At 46.1% G+C, this 19636-nt stretch overlaps 2 protein-coding genes across 4 annotated transcripts in view; one reads left to right on the forward strand and one right to left on the reverse strand.

Moving 5' to 3' along the window:
- Window positions 1-1766: 1766 nt before the first annotated feature.
- Window positions 1767-15632, reverse strand: AAMDC (adipogenesis associated Mth938 domain containing). 2 transcript variants are annotated; one of them, XM_006272438.4, is made up of 4 exons: window positions 15570-15632; window positions 10114-10265; window positions 4062-4157; window positions 1767-2824 (listed from the first exon to the last, which is right to left on the reverse strand). In XM_006272438.4, exons 2-4 carry the CDS (start codon window positions 10243-10245, stop codon window positions 2684-2686), a joined length of 369 nt encoding a protein of 122 aa, XP_006272500.1. In that variant the 5' UTR covers window positions 10246-10265; window positions 15570-15632; the 3' UTR covers window positions 1767-2683. The 2 variants fall into 2 exon arrangements, with proteins under 2 accessions (XP_006272500.1, XP_014462078.1); XM_014606592.3 differs by having other exon boundaries at window positions 15576-15602.
- Window positions 15633-15919: 287 nt separating this feature from the next.
- RSF1 (remodeling and spacing factor 1) overlaps window positions 15920-19636 on the forward strand; it is a 116380-nt gene continuing 112663 nt past the window's right edge. The window contains exon 1 of one of the 2 annotated variants that reach the window (XM_019493587.2): window positions 15920-16190. In XM_019493587.2, coding sequence (XP_019349132.1) covers window positions 15992-16190 — 199 coding nt within the window. In that variant the 5' untranslated portion in view covers window positions 15920-15991. The remainder of the gene's footprint in view (window positions 16191-19636) is intronic. The other variant, XM_006272444.4, reaches the window with a different exon arrangement.

Raw genomic sequence — 19636 nt, forward strand, 5'->3', positions numbered from 1 at the left:
ACTAGTTTGAATGTCATGTGAATGGGGCAACTAAAGGAAATATGGGCCAGGAGATGTTTGCATCACTTCTGGCAATGCCTCCCATATGACTCGGTCTGTGCTAATGGGGCTGGGATTGTTTGCAGTGGGCCTTTTGCCAAGTGAATGTCTTCCTACTCTGGAATTTATTCTATGCCTTAAGATTAGGAAAGGGGTGCTAAACCCTGGCCTGCAGGGCCATGTCATCTGACCTGTGGTGTGTGTCGTCCCCCCCCGAGGGTCTGGAATTTGATGGCAGGGGAGAGGTGGCAGTGGTAATTGCTGTTAACCTGCTGCCAAATTTCTGGGCCCTTGGGAGGAGCCCTGTGGGTCAGGTAATGTGGCCCTGCATACTAGATCAGCCTGCTGCTGGATCAGGCTGGCACAGGATCAGGCCCACAAAACAACCCCACAAGCTGAGCTCGCACAGGATCTGGCCTGTGGGCTGATCCCATTCACTCATCCAGCATGCGAAGCCAGAAGGTGGGGTGCCACTGGCTTAGGAGATCACACATGGTAACCAGGTTTGGCCAGGAGCCACATCCTGGTCCAAACAGTTAAAGTACAAAGGCCTTTTAATGTCAGGCTGTATTTTGCATGATGTATCTGTGAAGAATGTGTTTTGAGAGCTCCCCACTGGAGACAGCTATGGCTTTTTGGGCAGTGTTTCCTTTTTTATTCCTTACCCCCTAACTATTTGGGACTATGTCATAGCACTTAAACCAAAAATAATTGCCTACTAATTATCCTGGCTGCTGTGTCAATGAATGCAAATGCAGTCCAGAAAGCAACTCCTGGTGCTCCCGGTGGGCCATTGCCTCAAATATAGCCCTAATGGTGCAAGATATGATTATAATTAAGAGATATGAAGATGCATTTTTATTCTATGGATACATTTTGTTTCCCCCTTGCAGCTATTCATTACTAGAACACTTGCACTTGGTTTAATGTCATATGGAGGAAAGCAAATACAACACTGTAGGGCCCTGATGTAGTGCCAAAAACACCCTGACCTTGACTTGTAAGAAGTTGGTGTGTCAGGGGCAAATGGCAGGAGAGCGACGAGGGGCCCAGTCCTTGTTGTGGCAGCACAGCTATGGCCCTTTCCCCTTCATCCCCCTGGCGATGCACATGCACCTGCCAAAAAGCCAGGATGGGGCTCTGCAGACCTTGGTGCCGTGGCTTGCAGCCTCCCTACCACCTGTTGAGAGCAGTCCAGACTCCGTGGCGGGCAGTAGGGGCCTGCCCAGAGCCCAGGCCACCTGGCTGGGAGGCTGCAAGCTGCTGCACTGAGGTCTGCAGAGCCCCAGCCTGACTCGTTGCTGGCAATGTGTGCCCACGTGCCTTTGGGCAGATGGCGGAGGAGCTGCAAGAGGTGCAATCCTTGTGGCAGCACAGCCCTAGCCCCTTTATCCACCATCTGCCCTGAGGCATGGTTGCCAAGCAAAATGCCTTTATGTGCCATACTCTAGCATATGTGCCAGGGGTTGCAGACCCTTGCCATAGTGGGGCCCTGATGCAATTTTGCAAAGTCAAGGAGCTGTGTACCCTTCCCAAAGCAGGGCTGTGCAGTGCCTAACATGCACAAGCCCGGACTGGTGTCTCCTATGCACCACTATAATGGAAATAAATTAGATGGACTTGACAAGAAGCTAGTCAAGGAAGAAATTCAGATGTGTTCCAAGTTATAACCGGTTGGTCATGTTAGTCCACCTGGAGAAAGGAAAAGGTGCCATAAAACAAGAAGCTTACAATCTGCAGCTTTTATTGAAAATCTACTTATTCTCTCAATGTTAGCTGATTGGAAGCACCTGAAATAAAGATCCCAGCCTCACTCCCCCAGCTTATTAGTAACTATTTGCTAATCTTGTCTGATTTAGGGTACCTATTAGCTTTCATTTCCATGACATCAAGCTCTGGCTTTCTAGTTAATCTCACTGCTGAAGCTGCATGTTAATTTTTTTCTTTACTCAAGTGAACTAACATCACAGGGGTTAGTGCTCATCATTTCTCATTAGTGGGGCATCCCTTTCTTTTAAGGCCCATGTTTTACATTCATCCCATGCTGACATGGTTTTTGAGTTAAAGCAAGATTTACAAATGCAATATTATGGAAGTCGTTTAGAAAATTATTCATCCCAGAGAAACAAATGTGCGCTGCTGGGATGACTCCAGGACTGGTAATGGGATGAAGCACACTTAAAATAATGGGCTTGGGAGAGACCTCATGGGTCAATCTCTTCACTGGATTTAGACCGAATCCAAAGAAGATGCCAAATGCTTTTTGTATCGCCATGCATCTGCCACACCATGGTACTCAGCAAATATTCTATGGGTGTCGTATCTCCAAAGTATTCCTAGTCAAAACATTCACGTGTCCAAAGCTTCAGTCCAAAAGAAGATGAAGCAAAGGATGAGTCAGCCCTCAGAACTACAGGACTAGATCAATTTTGTGATGCAAGGAAGCAGACCTCTAATTGATTACTCCGCCATTTCTGTCAATTCACTTATGTTCTGCATTGCTGTATTTGTTCACTCTGGATTTTTAATCTCACATTCATGCCTTGGCACACTGAAAATATGAAGTACAAAGCAACAATCTTGGCTCTTTATGGAGTCAAAAGGCACAAGACTGTTCTGGAAGAGGGCTGATGGGCTTAATGCCTCAGCATGTTGAATGGAAGACACCCCCTACTTTGGCACCCTGAGCAACTAGGGCATTGTACTCCTTCACGGCCTTCTCTGTCTGCAGAACTAGCACATCAATTCCATTTTTCTTAAGATAGTCCACCGTAGATGCTGGTACCTGAAACAAGGAAAGGAAAAGGTAGGATCAGATGGTACGTTCTTTCCCTCGTATATTAATGAAACCCAGTCACTGATTATCTCTATTAATGAGAGATTCTTTGGGGCTGCAGTGGATAGGACAAGGAGCAATGGTCTCAAATTGCATTGGGATAAATTTAGGTTGTATATTTGGAAGAACTTTCTTGACTATGAAGATGGATCAGCACTGGAAACGGCTACCCAGGGAGGCTGTCGATGCTCTCAAGAACTTTCAAGGATGGAGATGATTAGATGGACACTCGACTGGGATGGTTTAGTCAGGGATGATCCTGCTTTGATCAGGGGGTCAGACTAGATGATCTCCTGAGGTCCCTTCCAGCTCTACTAGTCTATGAAAAACATTAATGTGATCCTAGGTACAATTCTGAACTTGACTAGTAGGAAGGTAACTGTGGAAATGGCCTTGAAATGATACAAAGAATGAAAAATGTTGTAAGTTTGTAACACCACAAGACTGCCTGTTTAGCTCTGCCTACTAGCTCAAACAGAGTATAGCATCTCAAAATTAATTATGTTTAACTGAAGACCAGCATTTCTGAATTTCTGCAGCTATAACAACATCATGCAACACTAGCTGGGGTGTTCAATGACACTCAGTCACAGTATCACAGGCGGGGGGTCTAGCTTACCATCAGTTTTAAGAGTTTAAAAGAAAAGTGACCTTGTCAAAAAATTCTTACTGTTAAACCATCCCCTGGCAGATTGTGCAAACCCATTTATAGTTTGACATTGGGCTTCCAGCATGGCACTATGATGCTCTCAGCAATACTGTCACTACCAGGAGACTGCTCAGAAAAAAAGATGCTAAATTCACATCTTTTTCCATAGGATGTGTCTCTTGGCCCTTTTCTTTTTAAATGCAACTATTTTATGAAGGTCAGACCATGGGGCTGACAACCAGTTGGCCTGAAGACCAGTTGGCAGCTCTCTTGGAACTAGTGAAGGGAACGACAACCATGTAAGGAGGAGAATTATAAGCAGCTGCAATTTGTGGTTCTCTTATGCTAAGAGTGGCCACACCATGGCTTGCAAGCCACATGATGCTCCTGAAGAAAGGAAAGTAATGGGATGTTATGTGCAGATCACCAAAACTGGAGCCAACCCAGCTCTCAAGCTGCGTGTCCTCTAACAAGGTGTCTGTTTGTGGCTAGAAGGGTTAAGAAGTTGATCCAACCCATTATAGACCAAAAACTTACCTGTAAGGCCTCACTCATGCCACGACCAATCACTAAAGTTTTAACTCCTTTACTGACGACTTCTTCAAGATCGGCAGGTTGCACTCCAGGGGAATGCTACGTATTAATGGGGAAAAAAAAGGAAAAAAGCTACAGTTTGCAGGCTGAGAACGTTGAGCAGCCCAAGCTTTCTCTACGTATGTTGTATCGGGTATTATATTAAATTTATATGGAACAAAAACATCCCTTTCTTCCCGACACCCAATTTAGGTAATACGAGCAATTTCAAAGGATGCTCTAGAAGCAGTTTTTAAGTGCACCAGTGAAATACGATTGTCCTCAATTGCTAATTTCATGCAATCACTCTTTATAAACAGCTATAAAGTGAAAGGCTGTGTAGCCAGATTATATACATTTAAAAGATTTCTGGTGGCGAAGACCTAACAAATACTAAAAGATTTAAAAAGACAGTTTAAACAACAAAAATCACTGAAATATAGTGGATTTCATGCTTATGGCAAACCAAAATTATCCCACTTTTTTTTTTTTTTTTTAAGGCTCCTTTAGATGCTCAAAATTTAAATTGAACTTTGCGTATATAGTTTCTTCATATCTGGTTGGCAGGCTTTCCAGGCTAGAATGACCCAGTTTGGGTCAAAGGTAGCTGGCTGGTAGGACCTGGCCATCATCATGTCCTCTGCTATGGTACAAGGGAAATGCCCACTACAGCCACTTCTCGTCATTGCAGCAAGGGATGAGCCCCCACTGCCAGAGCTCCATATTTACAGGTCATATCCAGTGGTTTAGCGGGCTGGATGCAGCCTGCTGGCCATGGGTTGCTGAATGCTAGCTTACTTGCTGGAATTAATTTGCTAGGGACAACTGAAGCGTATTGATCAGCGTCTTGTTTAAACTCGGTTTCATTTTCTGGTTTTGCTGCACTCGTCCAAGTCCTTAATTTGGCAAAGGAATGTTTGAATCCAAACAAAGTGTTCTCACAAAAAGAGATTCATCTCGTAAAAACCTGGAGAGTGCTTGAAGTTCTTTTTAAAAAATGATTTTTGACTGCAAACAACTTGTTCCTTTAAAAAAAAATAAAGTACTTTTGCAGACATTTTTCCATTATTTTTTGTCTTAATTAACTTTCCCCCCAACTTGTGACTGTCTATACATGCAGGGTAGCAAGTGTTCTGTGAACAGACACGGAACAACCTGTGTGGCTTTTTCTTATTGTGTGCATTTTGTCTAGAAAACTGTTAGCTCTCTTGATGGCATTTAAGAGTCTTTAAGAAGCCTGTGAGTTGCTCTTTATTAATGACAAATGGGCAGCACTGCAGCATATCTTTTAAAGGATACTCTTTTTATGGAAGCAACGATTTCTAGGATGTGAATGTGATCTGAGAACCTGCTAACAGACACATGCAGAATCCACCCCTCTCTCTAGAACATGCTGTGTTCACTGAGCAAACTAAGCTCAGGGCATCCATTCAAGAATTTGGCTTGTTTTACTTGTTTGTCATTTTTGCTCTCCAGTACTTTGGGGATGTGCCTATTTATTTCTCCTTGACACAATGGCTATGATGGCCAAAGGAGACTCAACACTAGGGCTTTCTCCAGCACCAGTCACAGTCCTAAACAGTCGACAGGTTCCTGGGATGTTTTTTATTCTGAAGTCTTTCCAAGGCGAAGCCTCCTTGTCCAACATAGAACCGATATTCTGGATTAGACTGTAGGCCTTTCTGTTTTCATAAATGGGGCTCTGGGTAAGAAAGTGTTGATGCTTCAGAAAGAGTATAAGAAACTGGGCATGTGTAGAGTGATCAGAGCTGCCTGGTTAGCTGTTATATTTTATTGCGTACCACATGCTCCCAAATAAAACATGCACCTTGCTTTTAGAAGGCAGGCTAGAAAAAAAAAACTGCTCCAGACTCCTGGCAGACTGAGACACACGGTACATCCCCCTGGAAATGTAGACTGCGTTAGGGTTGCCAACTCTTGACTGAAGCTATTCCGGGAGATCTTTCCCCCCAACATTACGTAATGTCATTAATTGTACTGTTCAACCTGTTCATAATATCAACCTCCCAGATTGCTTTCAATAGTCACCGGGAGATCAATGCCAATTCTGGTAGACTTCCGGCCAATTCAGGAGGGCTGGCAACCCTAGGGTCCATCCAAATGAGTGTGCACAAGCCTGGCTGCCTGGAGCCACATGTGCACTCATCTGGACCCACCCATAGTGTCTGGGAAACGTAGCATCCCAGGAAGCAGTCTGGGTGAGGCAGCAGGAACTTCTTGGTGTGTCAGGATCATAAGGCTAGGCCCCAAACCCTTGCAAGGGTAGTAGTAAGACTGCTAGCTCTTTACTTGTATAAAAATCTATTTATAAGTTTCCATAAATAACGAAGTGTTATTTCCACACCACAAACCTCATCACGATACTATCTATCAGCCAGCTCTGTAGCTTTTCACCCAACAGCCTACTGCCTCACCTAGTACCTGCCTCTTAGTTGGTCATATCTGCTTTTTGCCTTTTCCCAAAAGCTACTGCTTCCTGTGACATTTGAAGCAATGGTGTGGCCAACTAGTTAGTCCTTGAATTACTGGGGAGTTGTTGCAAGAGGGTTAGCACTGGACTCTGCCCCTGCTGTTTGCTGCCCCAGGGAGAAGTGTTGCCATCTTATCAGCCATGAGTCATAGCATCCGCTTGCTCTATTCCACTGTACTGCTATAGCCATGAAGAAAAATCAGCGTTGCTGCTGAAGACACTGCACCTCAACTTTGGAGGGCTGAGTTTTTGGAGTGGGGAGATGTGTGGGGTATGCCAGCAAATACAGTACCTCCCTACCTCGTATTTAACAACCCTGATGAACCAATCCTCCATAAATGTTTCTAATCCCTTTTTGAACCCTGTTATGGTGTTGGCTTCTATGACATCCTGTGACATCAACTCCCACGCATTAGTTATGTGTTACGTTAAAACGTTCTTCCTTTGTTTTTGTGCTTAAGCCACTGCCAGATGATAAAGGAATGTCTTTGGATGCCCCCTTGTTATGAAACATGGCAAATATCAGTTCCCTATTCAGTTTTTCCACATGATCTTAGACCATATCCTCCTCTCCCTGCAGCCATCTCTTTTCCAAAGTGAAAAGACCCAGCCTGTTCAGTCTTGTGCCCCCTCAAGTGAAGGAAACCCTGGCCCTATGGTAATTGTGCTATCCTGAGGTATAAAATGCCAGCTATATACAGGGGGAAGGCAAGTTTATCCCCCTAATAGGCACGTGGGCCAGCATGCTACTGTTCAGCACCCCGCAATGCCAGTCAAGACCTAGGTCCTAGCTTTGGTCCTCCAGCTTGGGACTGTTGCATAGCCACTAGGCTGCTCTTGCCTCAGAAAGGGAAATAACCCGTTAACCCACTGAAGTTTTATCCCCCCACCTAAAAAGAAATCTTGATATAAGGCCCTGTTGGGGTGAGTTAACCATTTAAAAAGCATGCTGATGACAAAAGGGAGACATGTTCTTAGGGGCCTCTAAAAGCTCCAGGTGTACTTTAATGATAAGGCACCTGGATCCAGACAAAAGAAAGAGGTATGGCCAACTAATTACAGTCCTTGGATTGCTGGGGAGGATATGAAGTCTGCAATCAACACTCTGGAGCCATTAAAGCCTTGGAACAAAGAGCAATGAGGATTGCGTTTCATCTACTCTGTAACCCCCTAGAAGGAAGGGGCTGCTGCCTGTTTTAGATCCCTCGCTCCAGGCTATAGGAACAGCTACATTTTCCCAGTCAACTCTATGGATCTGGGGGCAAGAGGGAGACAGGAACTACAGCCAAAGACCCTGCCTGTTTTCTCTTTTCTCCTTTTCTTTCAGGAACCCTTCCCCTTGTCTCCCATTAGCAGCTGGCACCAAAGTGCAGCCAGCCAGGAAGGCTGCCTTTTATCCCCAGGGTTAAGGTCACATGGACTATTAGGCCTTAGTTACAGAACCCTGCCAAGCCACTTATACAACTTTCCCAAGGAGAGAATTAACCTGCCAGGCACCAATTTGTCAGCACAGCAGCAGAGGAAGCAATTTATTTCTAACAAGCATGAAGCAAGAGGGGCACCTGGGGCAATGCCACCTGTTTCACAATTCCATGTCCCCTGAGGACTTGTGTCCCCCCTTTCCTACCCCAAAAAGGAGTGGGTGGAAATACTGCCAAACCCTTCCCGGTCTGCTAATCAAATCAAGCATTGCAAAGCTCCCTCAGAGCTGGGCAATGAAGTGTCAAGTCAGGAACCCTTGAATCCAGTCCCCATTTTGCTATGTGACCCCAGCAGTCATCTTCAGCTGTGGAAACAAGTGTACAGCAAAAACATGTACCCGAGTCCAGAGCTTTAAAGAGACAGCAAAGAGAAAAATACGGATTTTTTTTTTTTAAACTGCTTTGATAATGTGGAAAGGAAGCCTGAAAAACCTCCCCCTGTTGCCCCTAATTTTTCCTTGGGTTTTTTCAAGCCTTATAGAGATCCAAAATGTCACAGCTCTTCTCCCCTGTTTTGACTGGAGGACTTGTCAGATGACTCAGCTGTGGACTTAAAGCTCTTTAAATCTTCATGAAGACAGCATTTCTCCCTAGTGTTTTATAGGTGCTAGCCAAAAAAAAAAGGTTTATCTGGCAAAAGAAAAAAAAAATCAGTCTCCAACACAATTAACCATGTTTCATATAGGACTGATATTACAAACCTAGTTTTCCAGTTATCGATTCATCCTTCCAGGAAAAATAGGATAGATAAGCCTCGAATTTCTGATGTGAAAAAACAGACTCAACCACAGTGAAAACTCCCTCTCCCCTCTTTCTTCAGGCCATCCCCGTACAGAATAAAGTAGCATGGAAAAAAACAGGCCTACAGTTCTCAACCCTGTTTGTCTCTGCAAAGCCCTTCAGCCCTTTGCCCAAAGGGTGCTGTGTACTGGAAGCATCATTATAAATTGATAACATTCAACACTGGATGAAATTCCTTTCCCTGACCCTTTTATACTAACTTCCAAACAAAAGCATCAAGCCTGCAATTGGCTCTGCACAGGATCCAACTGGCTTCAGTGAGGCATTGTGTGGGTTTACATGAACACAATGGCAAGTGGAAGCTGAGAGCATTTGGCCTGGGCTACACAGTTTTGTATTGTTTTTGCCTTCACTTGGGGGTGTGGACTTACTGTGCATCAGCTACTTTGTGGTTACCGTTGTCTGTCAATGCCTGTCTTCGGGTAAATGGAAGGTAAACCATGGTCACTTAACCCTGTTTCATTCAGGGATGAGTTGTCCTGGTTTTGCTTCTGCTTACCATGCGATAGCGCCAGACATACAAGCCAGTTACTATGGAGCAGCTGACGTGGGAAGTCCCTCCTTTAAATTGGTGTGACTTGTCAGTTCTTATATTTATATCAATAGAAAATTATTCCCTTTTCTATGTCAGAATGTGGACTCATGGAAGTACTTCCATACTGACATTACTATGTTGCTGGGTTTCTGGTTGGTCTAAGGAGATAGGCAGGCGAGGTTCTTTGGGTAGATGTGATATCTTTTATTAGACCAGATGAGTAGGTGGAAAAAAGTTCTTAGCAAGCTTTCGGGTGCAGTCACCCTCCGTCGGGCATAGGGAGTCTCTGCTTGTCTGAGACTCCAAGGAATGAGACAAGCTAAAAGTTAAGACTTCCTTGGAGTCTCAGACCAGCAAAGACTCCCTATGCTCAACAGAGGGTGACTGCACCCGAAAGCTTGCTAAGAACTTTTTTCCACCTACTCAGCTGGTCTAATAAAAGAAATCACATCTACCCAAAGAACCTCGCCATACTAATATTACTGCATTCACACTTGGAGGAGGCAGTCTGAGTACTTCCACTATACTGTTTTTAAAGCACTTAGTCTTGAAGAGGTTGCATCAGATGAAGGGCACTGTACTGCAATTGCATTCCTTATCAGGCAAAGAATCCCAAAAAAGTACTTGGGAAGTACTACAGTAACTGTTCCCCAGGCTGCTCCTGTAACCCATTTAACATGGACCAAGGATAGAAAACACAACACTTACATTAGTCCCCGTTTCTCTCCAATCCCAGGTTCGGCTTCCCCCTGGCCACACTTTGCAGTCCTTATAAGTCGCAGAACAACCTTTCACCTTCATCTGACCCCAGGAAAGGGAAGCAATTTCAGGAGAAGACATTGCAGAGCTGAACCAAAGGTCTGAAATAAAGGATGTTTATCCCCATAGCACCGTATGCCTGGTACTCAACAGAAAAGGCCAATCACATCCTTGCCCTGAGGAACTTAGAAGGTAAATGCAACTCTCATGTACAGTTAGCCCTGAGGAAGGAAGGCTGTTCTTGTGATTTAGGCATCGGGTTGGGGTTCAACAGATGCGTTCTGTTCTCAGCTCTTCCCAAGAGTTTATGGGGGACTTTGGGCAGGTCACCTGGGCCCACATTTTTAATAGATACTTAGGCACCTAATTCACATTTCAGTGGAAGTAAGACACCCAATACCTTCAACAATCTGAGCCTTGGCTCTCTTTCCATGTACGAATGGGGAATTTATTATAGTCCTATACCTTAGAAAGGTATGGCAAAGGCAAGGCTGCAGACCCTAGGGGGATGCTCTGATGTTATAGCCATCTAGGCTGTTGGGACCTACTGAGAAAGTGGCGGATGTGCTGATTATGAATGCAAAGAGATGGATGATGAGATGAGGATAAGCAGCAAGATATTTGCCTAGCTGGCTTTAAATCAAGGGCCAGATGTATTCAGCAGAACAAGAGGGAGCTGTATTTTGGGCAAGGATTTACTCTGTACTGCTGGGTCCCTGGGTGGTCTTCCTCCCCCATTTCTCTTGGGGCACTGGTTCTCAAACTTTTTAGACTCCAGACACCGCTGAATAGACTTAAGGCACCCTTTGGAAAGTGTCAGATCTTAGTTTTCTTTCTTTTTTTTTTTTGTCTACAGAAAAATAATAGAACAGTTCTTCTGTTGCAAAAACCTCAGAAACATCACAGCTATGGATTTCTGGATTTGAAATCTTTATTTTGTGAATCATGTTTGCACACTTAACAGTGCTAACATTGTGTGACACCCTTGAAAGGACCTCAAGGTACCCTGATTGAAACCCACTACCTCAGAGACTGTGAAGGGTCGGATGAAATTCTTTCTTTTGAAACCCCCCTACAGGCACATCTGAATTGCCCACCACAGTCGCATCTAAGCAGCAGTCAAGGAGAGATGTAGAAGCTAGGAGGGAGCAAAACACTCCCCAATTCTGGAAACCAGTGTGCTGTCTCTACTAGACTCGGAGACACCATAGTCTGACCTTTGCTAGGATTCTGGCACCGTGATGGGAACTACATCAACGTGTTGGGTCACCTTCGAGGAGGGTGGCCTTTCTGCCCTTCCAGTTGAGGACAACCAAGGACAGTCTGACTACAGCATTTCAATAGAAAACGGTTACCTGTGCACTGAAGAGAGCTTTGTCCATTCTGCTCCAACTAATCTGAGGGGTCGACTCCATCAGGTAAAAAGTGACGTTCCTTAATGAAATGTATGGAATTCAATCCCCCACTCAAGCACTGAGTTCACTTCTCCAGTGTTTCCAGATTTCTACCCAGAAAAACCTATTCCCATCCTCGAAGCCTTTGTACGTTGTTCAAAATCAGCAGCAAAATCCACTGCCTGAGCCCATACTACTGATTAAAGAAAGAGCTCGCAGAAGAGCAATCTGTGGATTAACAGACGTTCCATCCTCCTGGAAAATCTCAAGAAAAACCTACTAACGTTTGCACAGGGGATCAAATAACATTACAGTAACCTTGCAAACCCCCTCCTTCCCCAACATGCATGGAGATAAACTACAGGAGAGACAGCACTACTCTTCCCTGACTGCCAAGAATGAATTTGAGTGCGCTGCCTCAAATGTCACATGAAGAACAAACAGCGTGACTACTCGCAGATCAGCAAAAGATTGAGACGGCTTCACATCTGAGAACAGCAACTTTTTTTGCCTCCTTTCAAAGCCAATGATAGTCTCCTCAGACACATTACTTGCATGAGACTGGAATTCGACTAGGCGTGTTCTAGATTGGGTAGTCGGGCACTGGTAGTGCCATGGAGGCTGGTTCCCTTCACAATAAATATCTAAATTTTTAGGTTGAAAGAACGTGCTAAAATGAGGCAGCAGCAGGAGGGGAAAAAAAAGAACTAAGGCAAATTCCAAGCCCTCTGGATTCACTCTGTGGCCTTAGTAAAAGCCAAACACAGACCATCCAGCAGCTGGTTTTGGAGCAGTTGAGTTTCTGCCTGAAATGTCCTGGATGATTTAATTCTATGAAAGTAGTAGTATGAATTCATGTTAGTGGGAGATCAGTGGTGGCCTTAGGGTTGTTAGGGCCCTGGGCAAGAGTCATTTGGGGCCCCTTAGAGGCTTAATTTTGATGACCTATAAGCAAGTCGGACATTTTCAATTTCAATTTCACTTTGCCCTACCCATGAAACTGCAATGAAAGGATCTTAATACAATATTGATAATACAAATATTCAGTGTAATTAATTTTTATTTTTATAAAATGTGGGGCCCTGAGCAGTCACCCGGTTTGCCCTCCCCTAAGGCCGCTACTGGGGAGATGGTACAGAAGGAAGTTAGTTGTCTTTAGATGGGCAACCGAAACACGGATGTGGAAGGATTTCCATAGAAAGAGATTTAAAAAGCTGAAACTATACAACTGAGAGAGAGATGTGATGTGAGAGAGACCAAGTAGTTAAATAAGAAACTTTTATTTATTCTTACCAATAACATGAGGAGGAAGTGCAACTAAAAGACAAAAAAAGCTTAAAGGGAGTATTTTTCCGTTGTGAATACTTCGTTTGGAATTTATTGCCACAAGGTATCACTGGAGTCGACATTACTAACAATTCACAAAGATTCATCAGGCAGGAATTTAAAAACAAGTTTGTTTTAGAAGGACTAAGATGCAGGGCCCAAACCATCCCCCAAGTGGTGGGGGAGGTCGAGAATGGTATTCCTTAACGATCCACTGCGGCATGACCCATACGTTTTTATGAAGCATCTGCTACTGGTTAAGATTGGAGATGGGTTAATGTATTACAGTATGCGGCCGCTGGTGCAGCATTTATCCTGAGCTGCAGCTGGCAAGCCAAGACAGACTGAAGATTACTCCAGCAGTGGCACACAAAGACAGCTGAATTAGTATGGCTATGTTTTCAGAGGAAGAGTTGTATTTGAGGATGCTTTTTTCACCCCTTGGCAGACAAGGTTCTTTGAGAAGATGTCGGGTATCCAGGTGGTAGCCGTATTGGTCTAGAGGAAAAAGCAAGCGGGACTCATAGTAGAGATGATATTTTTTATTAGACCAACAAGATTTTTGCAAAAAAATTCTTTAATTGCAAGCTTTTGGGCGCAATGACCCTTCTTCAGGCATAGGGAGTCTCTGCTGTTCTAACACACCAAGAAATGAGAGAAGCTAAAAGTGTGACAGGGTGTCAGTGAGAACATAAATAGGTAGAAATTAGGAAAACAAAAAGGTAAAGCAGGGAAGGAAAAGGAAAGGGGGGGGGAGGGGGAATGTAAGTGAAAAAAAAAAAGCCAAAGGTGAGTAAGAGAGACGCTACAGTAGTAGTAATTCAAGGTAGAAAAGAGGCTGTCTGTGAAAAAGGAACATGGAATATATAATTTCATTACCCTTTGTCTCTCTCTGAGATATGGAGAGGAGGTAGATAAAGATGAAGCCATACACTGAAACCACTTAGAGAGAATGGATGGAGTCATCAGAAGGGCAGAGAACACAAGCAATCGGTAACATCAGAAAAACGGCAGCAGATTTGTTTGACATCTGAAAGATCATCATGCAGGACAATGACAGAAAACACTGCAGAGGGCTAAGAACTAAATCTAGTGGAACCTGAAAAAGGGGCCTTGAGGCCAGGTTTTCAAGGATATTTCAGCACCCAAAGTTGTTGATATATTTTTCAAATAGCTTTTCAAATCCACCAAGGTCTCTAAGCTGGAGTTGGAGATCAGAGTAGCCTATCAAAGTCAAAGCCTGTCCCGAGTCAAGGAGTATGAAGACAAAGGAATCAAACAACGTGAAGTAGTAAGTTCTGACTCTGTGGAGGAAAACAGCTCCTGCAGAGGACAGTGCAGTTCTCTTGATGTTATTCCAAGAAGGAAGAACAGCTGGGACAAGATGACTTTCATGCCCTTGAGAAAAGGAGCAGCAGGTGGATTGTCAGGATCAAGGGAAGTTTGAACATAAAAGTGGGTAGGCAGTAAAGCAGGAAGCAAGAGGGAGGGACAGGTGTAGATTTACGGGGGAGAGAGAAGAGGATCAGAATTCAAGACCTGTGAAGTTCAGGTTCAGAAACCGACCAGTTCAGCTTCACTCTTTAATCTGGGGAAAGCCTGAGTAAGGTCAAGAAGTTCCATCCAGCCAGAAAGCCACCATCATACATGGTAGAAAGCTGAGAATGGCAGAGGACGAGGACCTGGGAAGAAGCAGGGAAAACAATAGCAGATGGGGGGCACTATTATATAGACCCCAGCCTGGGAAGATCTCTGGTTGCAAGTATGCATAGGACTAGTCTCCGTCTCTTGTCCTTGAACATTGGAAGTGTTTCCTTGTTTTACACTAGTGGCACACATCTGGCCTTTAGCAAGCGAGTGCTAGCCTGGTGCCCCGGGTAGCACTGCTTCCATGGGGCTACATGGGAAACAGCAGCTCCAACCAGCGTGTCAGCACCCGGGAATGTCACGTTTAACCGTGTCAGCCAGCTGTCCACGGGAGGCGTGCTCGCAGCAGCTCGTGGCTTGTCCAGGGGTTGATCCTGCCGTTCTTTTGCATGCCCACTGCCTAGCTTAAGCACTGCCGTGGAGCCCGAGCACCTTGCAGTGCTGAGTGTATTTATCCTTGCAGGACTGCCATGAGGCACACAGTAGCAATTTCCCCCATTTTGCACCTGAGAGCCCAAGTGACATGCCCAAAGTGCACAAGAAGCCAGCACCAGCAATGGGCGTTAAGCCCAGCTCCTCTAAGGCCCAGGGCCATTGCCCTCGCTGCTGGACCCTTCTCCCTCTCCTACGGCCAAGACCTTCATTTATCCCCTCCCCATTTACCCCTAGGAGACTCCAGCTTCCCCGCCCCAGCTACCCCGCAACAGAATCCCATCTCTGGGGTGTAGGTGGGGTCTCTACCTGCCACACAGACACCCACCTACCCAGCCTCCACCAACCCCCCAGATCCCAGCTACCCTGCCACGTACCCCAGAGACCCCCCATCTACCCTGCCCTGTCTACCCCCAGAGACCCTAGCTACCATCCCCACATCTACCCGCCATTTACCCTGCCCCATCTACTCCGCCAGAGACCCCCCCATTTACACCATCTACCCCCCTCCCCCAGCTCCCACCTACCCTGCCGTGTACCCGAAACCCCCTCTACCCCCTGCGCAGCCCCTCCCGGCCCGCGGGGGCGCTGCAGCACGTCGCTCACCCGCACCCGCGCTCGCCAGTCCCGCACGGGCAGCTCCAGCCCCGCCCCTCTACCCCGGGGGGTGCCCCGCCCGCCTCACCCCCTCATTGGCTAGCTACAGTCGCCGGCCCCGCCCCGCCGCCGTCACGCCCCTTCACGCTGCCTACCAGGAAGCGGACGTTGCGCCCCCCCCACCCCCGCCCTCCGGCGCCGATTGGCCGTGCCCGCGTTCTGGGGCCGCCCCTGCCCTCTCCCCCGCCCAACCCCCCGCCTTGTTTTCGTTCCCGTGTCACACGAGGCGCGGGGCAGTCGAGTGGCGTCGCTCTGCCCCCCGCCGCGCTGCATTGTGGGCTCGTGGCGCCGGCGAGCGCGGGGCGGCCCGGAGTGCGGCTCTCCAGCGCCCCCTCCCCCCGCCCGTCGCTTTCTCCATCCTCGGGTCCAAGATGGCGGCGGCGGCGGCTCCTCCGGCTCCATCTCCGCCCCCCCCCGCGCCGCCGGGCCCGCGCGGCCCGGGCTCGTGGCCCAACTTCGCCGTCGTCTGCTCCTTCCTGGAGCGCTACGGGCCACTCCTCGACCTGCCCGAGCTACCCTTCCCCGAGCTGGAGCGCGTCCTGCAGCCGCCGCGGGAGCCCGGGGACCAGGGTGAGCGGCCCGGCGGCCCCTCCCCCCGCCCTGTGTCCACGCCCCCTGCGGGGGGAGGGGCGCTGTTGGGGGGGCACCCCCTGTGGGGAGAGGGTTGCCGTGGGGGGGAGGGTGCCGTGGTGGGACCCCCCTGTGGGGGGAGGGGTGCCGTGGGGGGGAGGGGCACTGTTGGGGTGCTCCCCCCCGTGGGGCGAGGGGTGCTTCTGTCTCCTCGGGAGGTGCCACACGCACGCACCCACAGCAACTTCCCTCTGCCCCCAGCACGAGGGGGGGTTTGGAGGTGCTTTGCAGCAGGTGACCTGCCCCACCCCCACCCAGTCCCAAACTGCTGTCGTTGCCCGTCTTCCAGCGCCCGTGTCCTCGTGCCGTGGTGTCTCGCGTACAATGCGCCCCGGAGGTAGCGCGTGCCCACGTTTTGCAAGGAAGAAGGCAGTGGTTTTGTAGTAAGCGAGGGGGCGGGGTGTCCCCGATCCTGCTCCCTGCAGCTTGGTGCCCATCATACTTGGTTCCTTGGTGAGTGTCCAGCCCACGAGCCGGCGACTGGGGGCAGAGTTAGTGCTTGAAACAACTCCAGCGCCAGTTTCTGTTGGAGCGAGTGGCAGGGCCCTGAGCCGCTGGCGGTGGCATCGTGGTGTTGCTCAAGAAAACGTTGTCTTTGGAGGCCTCGGGCAGGCGGTTGGATGAGATGATCTCTCAAGGTCCCTTTCAGCCCCGCTGCTCTATGATCACTGTGATTTCTGCGCCTTGCAGCTCTGTTGATTGCCCCAGCAAGGCCTTGCTCTGCAAACAGCCCGTTCACCCAGCGGTTTCCATTTGGCTTGTGCTCATTTTCCAGGGCTCCCCTTTGAAAGTTCCTTATTCTGTCGCTCTGGAGAGTTTCGACATGGGATTGATGAGGATTTGATTTTATGGGACTTCAGCTTATCTTCCCGCCCCCCCCGCCAAGAGTATAGGGAAGCGTGACTGGTGAGCCAGTACGTTGCTTCAGTTTCTCCCGCTTGCGGGAAGTGCGTTGAACTCTTTCTTTTAAGCTTTAGATTCTGCATTGAATGTTTTATTTAGACGGTGTTAAGAGGGGGGTGGGTGGGTGTGTGTGTGTGTGCATATTCATACATACGTATACATAATATGGTTATGCACACACGAGGACACTAGGATGACCTGGGAGATGCTGTCATCAGGCAGGCCTCCAGAAGCCAAACATCTAATGAAGTGAGCTTCAGCTCATGAAAGCTTGTGCTATATATTATATAAACTAACCAAAGTGTGTGCGTGCATGTGTATCTGTGCGTTCAATGTTGTGGTGGTCATGTCTTTTTAGGGAAGGAAAAGTGTAGCATGGAAAACATGAGGTTGACCATCTTCTAGGGCTTGGGGCAGAGCCTGTTCATTTTCTCTTTTGCTGGATACCGTATTGTCTTGCATGTGACACACCCTGGAGTATAACATGTGCCTTGCTTTTGAAAGTCAGAATGAAGAAGGAAAAGATCTTTTCTTGTAGTAAGTAAATGGAGTAGTGGGAGCTGAGCCTGCCCGTTGTTCTGCTTCCTGTGGATCAGTGCTGATTTTAGTTTGTTTCGCCTAAAAGCGGCAGAACTTGCTCTTACCTTCTCTCTCGCATATAATCCACATTCCAGTTTCCAGCAGCTGTGTTTGTTTGTTTTTTTTGTTTTGAAAGGCTTGTTGTATACCAGAAAATATGGTAACTGAAGGTTGAGCAAGATTTGTGTTGGACACTGCCCTCTTGCACATGGCGATCTCTTGTATCAGAAGATGTAGCTGTGTGTTTTTTATAGAACTGTTGTAGAAAGTAAAAGTTAATATGTGAAGTTTTTTAATAGGGCATTTGTTGTTTTTTTTTTTTAAGGAGATAAGCTCAAAAAAACAAAGCTTTATTGCTTGTTAACAAAGGAACTAGATTAAAATTAAAAACCTTGTAGTAATTTTTCTTGAGTATTTGAGGTTTAACTGTATGACATTCAGCTTGGATAGTAAAATTTAAGATGGTTTGTAGTAACTTTCCATGTGTTTGGTTTCACTTTTTGTTTTTTATCTCTTACCTTATTTCATACAATGCAGTTGCACATAGTGCCTGAGGAATATATTTACGTAAGCCATTATTATTTTTATTAAAAAGCATGTAAAAATTTTTTTTGAAAAACTTATAAAGGTTTGGGCCTGTACTTTACCCGGTAGCATCTTTAAAGCTACATTTGTTGTATTTCAGTTATAAGATGACTGTTTTATTTTGGTTGTCACATGAGTGCTGAGTTGAGTACGAAACTACTGAATATTGCTTTTGATGTGTTGCTATTTAAATCCAAGAAGTTGTTATTGCTTTGGTAGCAGTTGTGTAGTATTATATGGCCTTTAACATATGAACGTCTCAAGAAAGGTGTTGATCTCTGTTTCCAAGTATTTCTTTTTGTTGTCTAGTTTACAAATTATCAGTATCTAAACATAGCACCAGCAGGGTACTGGGTGCTTAACAGGGTGGTGCAAAGTCAAGCTTTTTTCCTTCGGAGAACTGCTTCACTATATAACAGTGGACAAATACTATCTGCAGGGGAGGCATTTTGGGGTGGGTAATGACAGACTGATTGACTAGTCAAGTTTTGAGTGCATCATGTCAGATTTGTGACTTTAGAAAAGTTGCCTGGTGTTCAGGAAGACTTTACAGCAAAACATCCTTTTAGCTTGTGCTGTTGGTGGTTTTTTAGAAACTTGATATTTATTCAGCAATGGAGTTTACAGCGGTTTGACCAATCACTTAATTTACTGCCAAGACAAAAAAAAGTTTGACTGTAAGATGGCTCATTAGGCCTGGAGGCAACTGGGCTTGATAATGGTCATAACTAACTTTTAAACACTGGGCTTTAAAGTAGAAAAGAAGATTATGTAGCAGGATTACTATATTGTTGATGGGTGTTAATATTTGGTTGAGTAGACACTTTTAAATATAATTTTGATATTTGTTCTGCTCTCATTAAAAAGAGAACCTATATTTGTTAATGAATTGAATCTTGGTAAAGGCTGAGAAATGTCATTAACTTCCATATAAACTGTGACTCGCACATTGACAGAAAACTAAGGTAACAGTAGGGATCATTTGATAATGTGCCACAAGAACATGGACTTTTAAATGAAACTTCAGTGGCAAAATTGTGCACATTGGAACGAATTGTCACAGCAGAACAAAACTTGCCATGTCAAACACATCATGCAGGCACTTACTAAGAGGTCCACTTGTAACAGGGGGCAGAAGTACTTTTTAAATATGATACAGATATAGAGATCTAGTGTAATATTTAGAGAAAGAGAGAGAAATATCAACTCATTGCTGCTTTTGTGTTTGCAAATAGCTTGAGAGCCAGTATAAATGTTAATTAAGTATTCAGTCCCCTGTGAATGAAAATATTAGTAGTGTGTTAGCTTGCACAACAGAG

This window comes from Alligator mississippiensis, chromosome 1 (genome assembly GCF_030867095.1).
Source record: "Alligator mississippiensis isolate rAllMis1 chromosome 1, rAllMis1, whole genome shotgun sequence".
In the NCBI taxonomy this organism is placed as follows: Eukaryota; Metazoa; Chordata; order Crocodylia; family Alligatoridae; genus Alligator; species Alligator mississippiensis.

Bases quoted from the DNA above. Each gene is read 5' to 3' on its own strand.
- AAMDC (XM_006272438.4), bottom strand. From the start codon at position 10,245: ATGTCTTCTCCTGAAATTGCTTCCCTTTCCTGGGGTCAGATGAAGGTG. The intron at 4,158-10,113 runs GTAAGTGTTGTG...ATTAATACGTAG, and splicing joins GGAGAGAAACGGGGACTAAT to CATTCCCCTGGAGTGCAACC. The intron at 2,825-4,061 runs GTAAGTTTTTGG...TCCTTGTTTCAG, and splicing joins GCATGAGTGAGGCCTTACAG to GTACCAGCATCTACGGTGGA.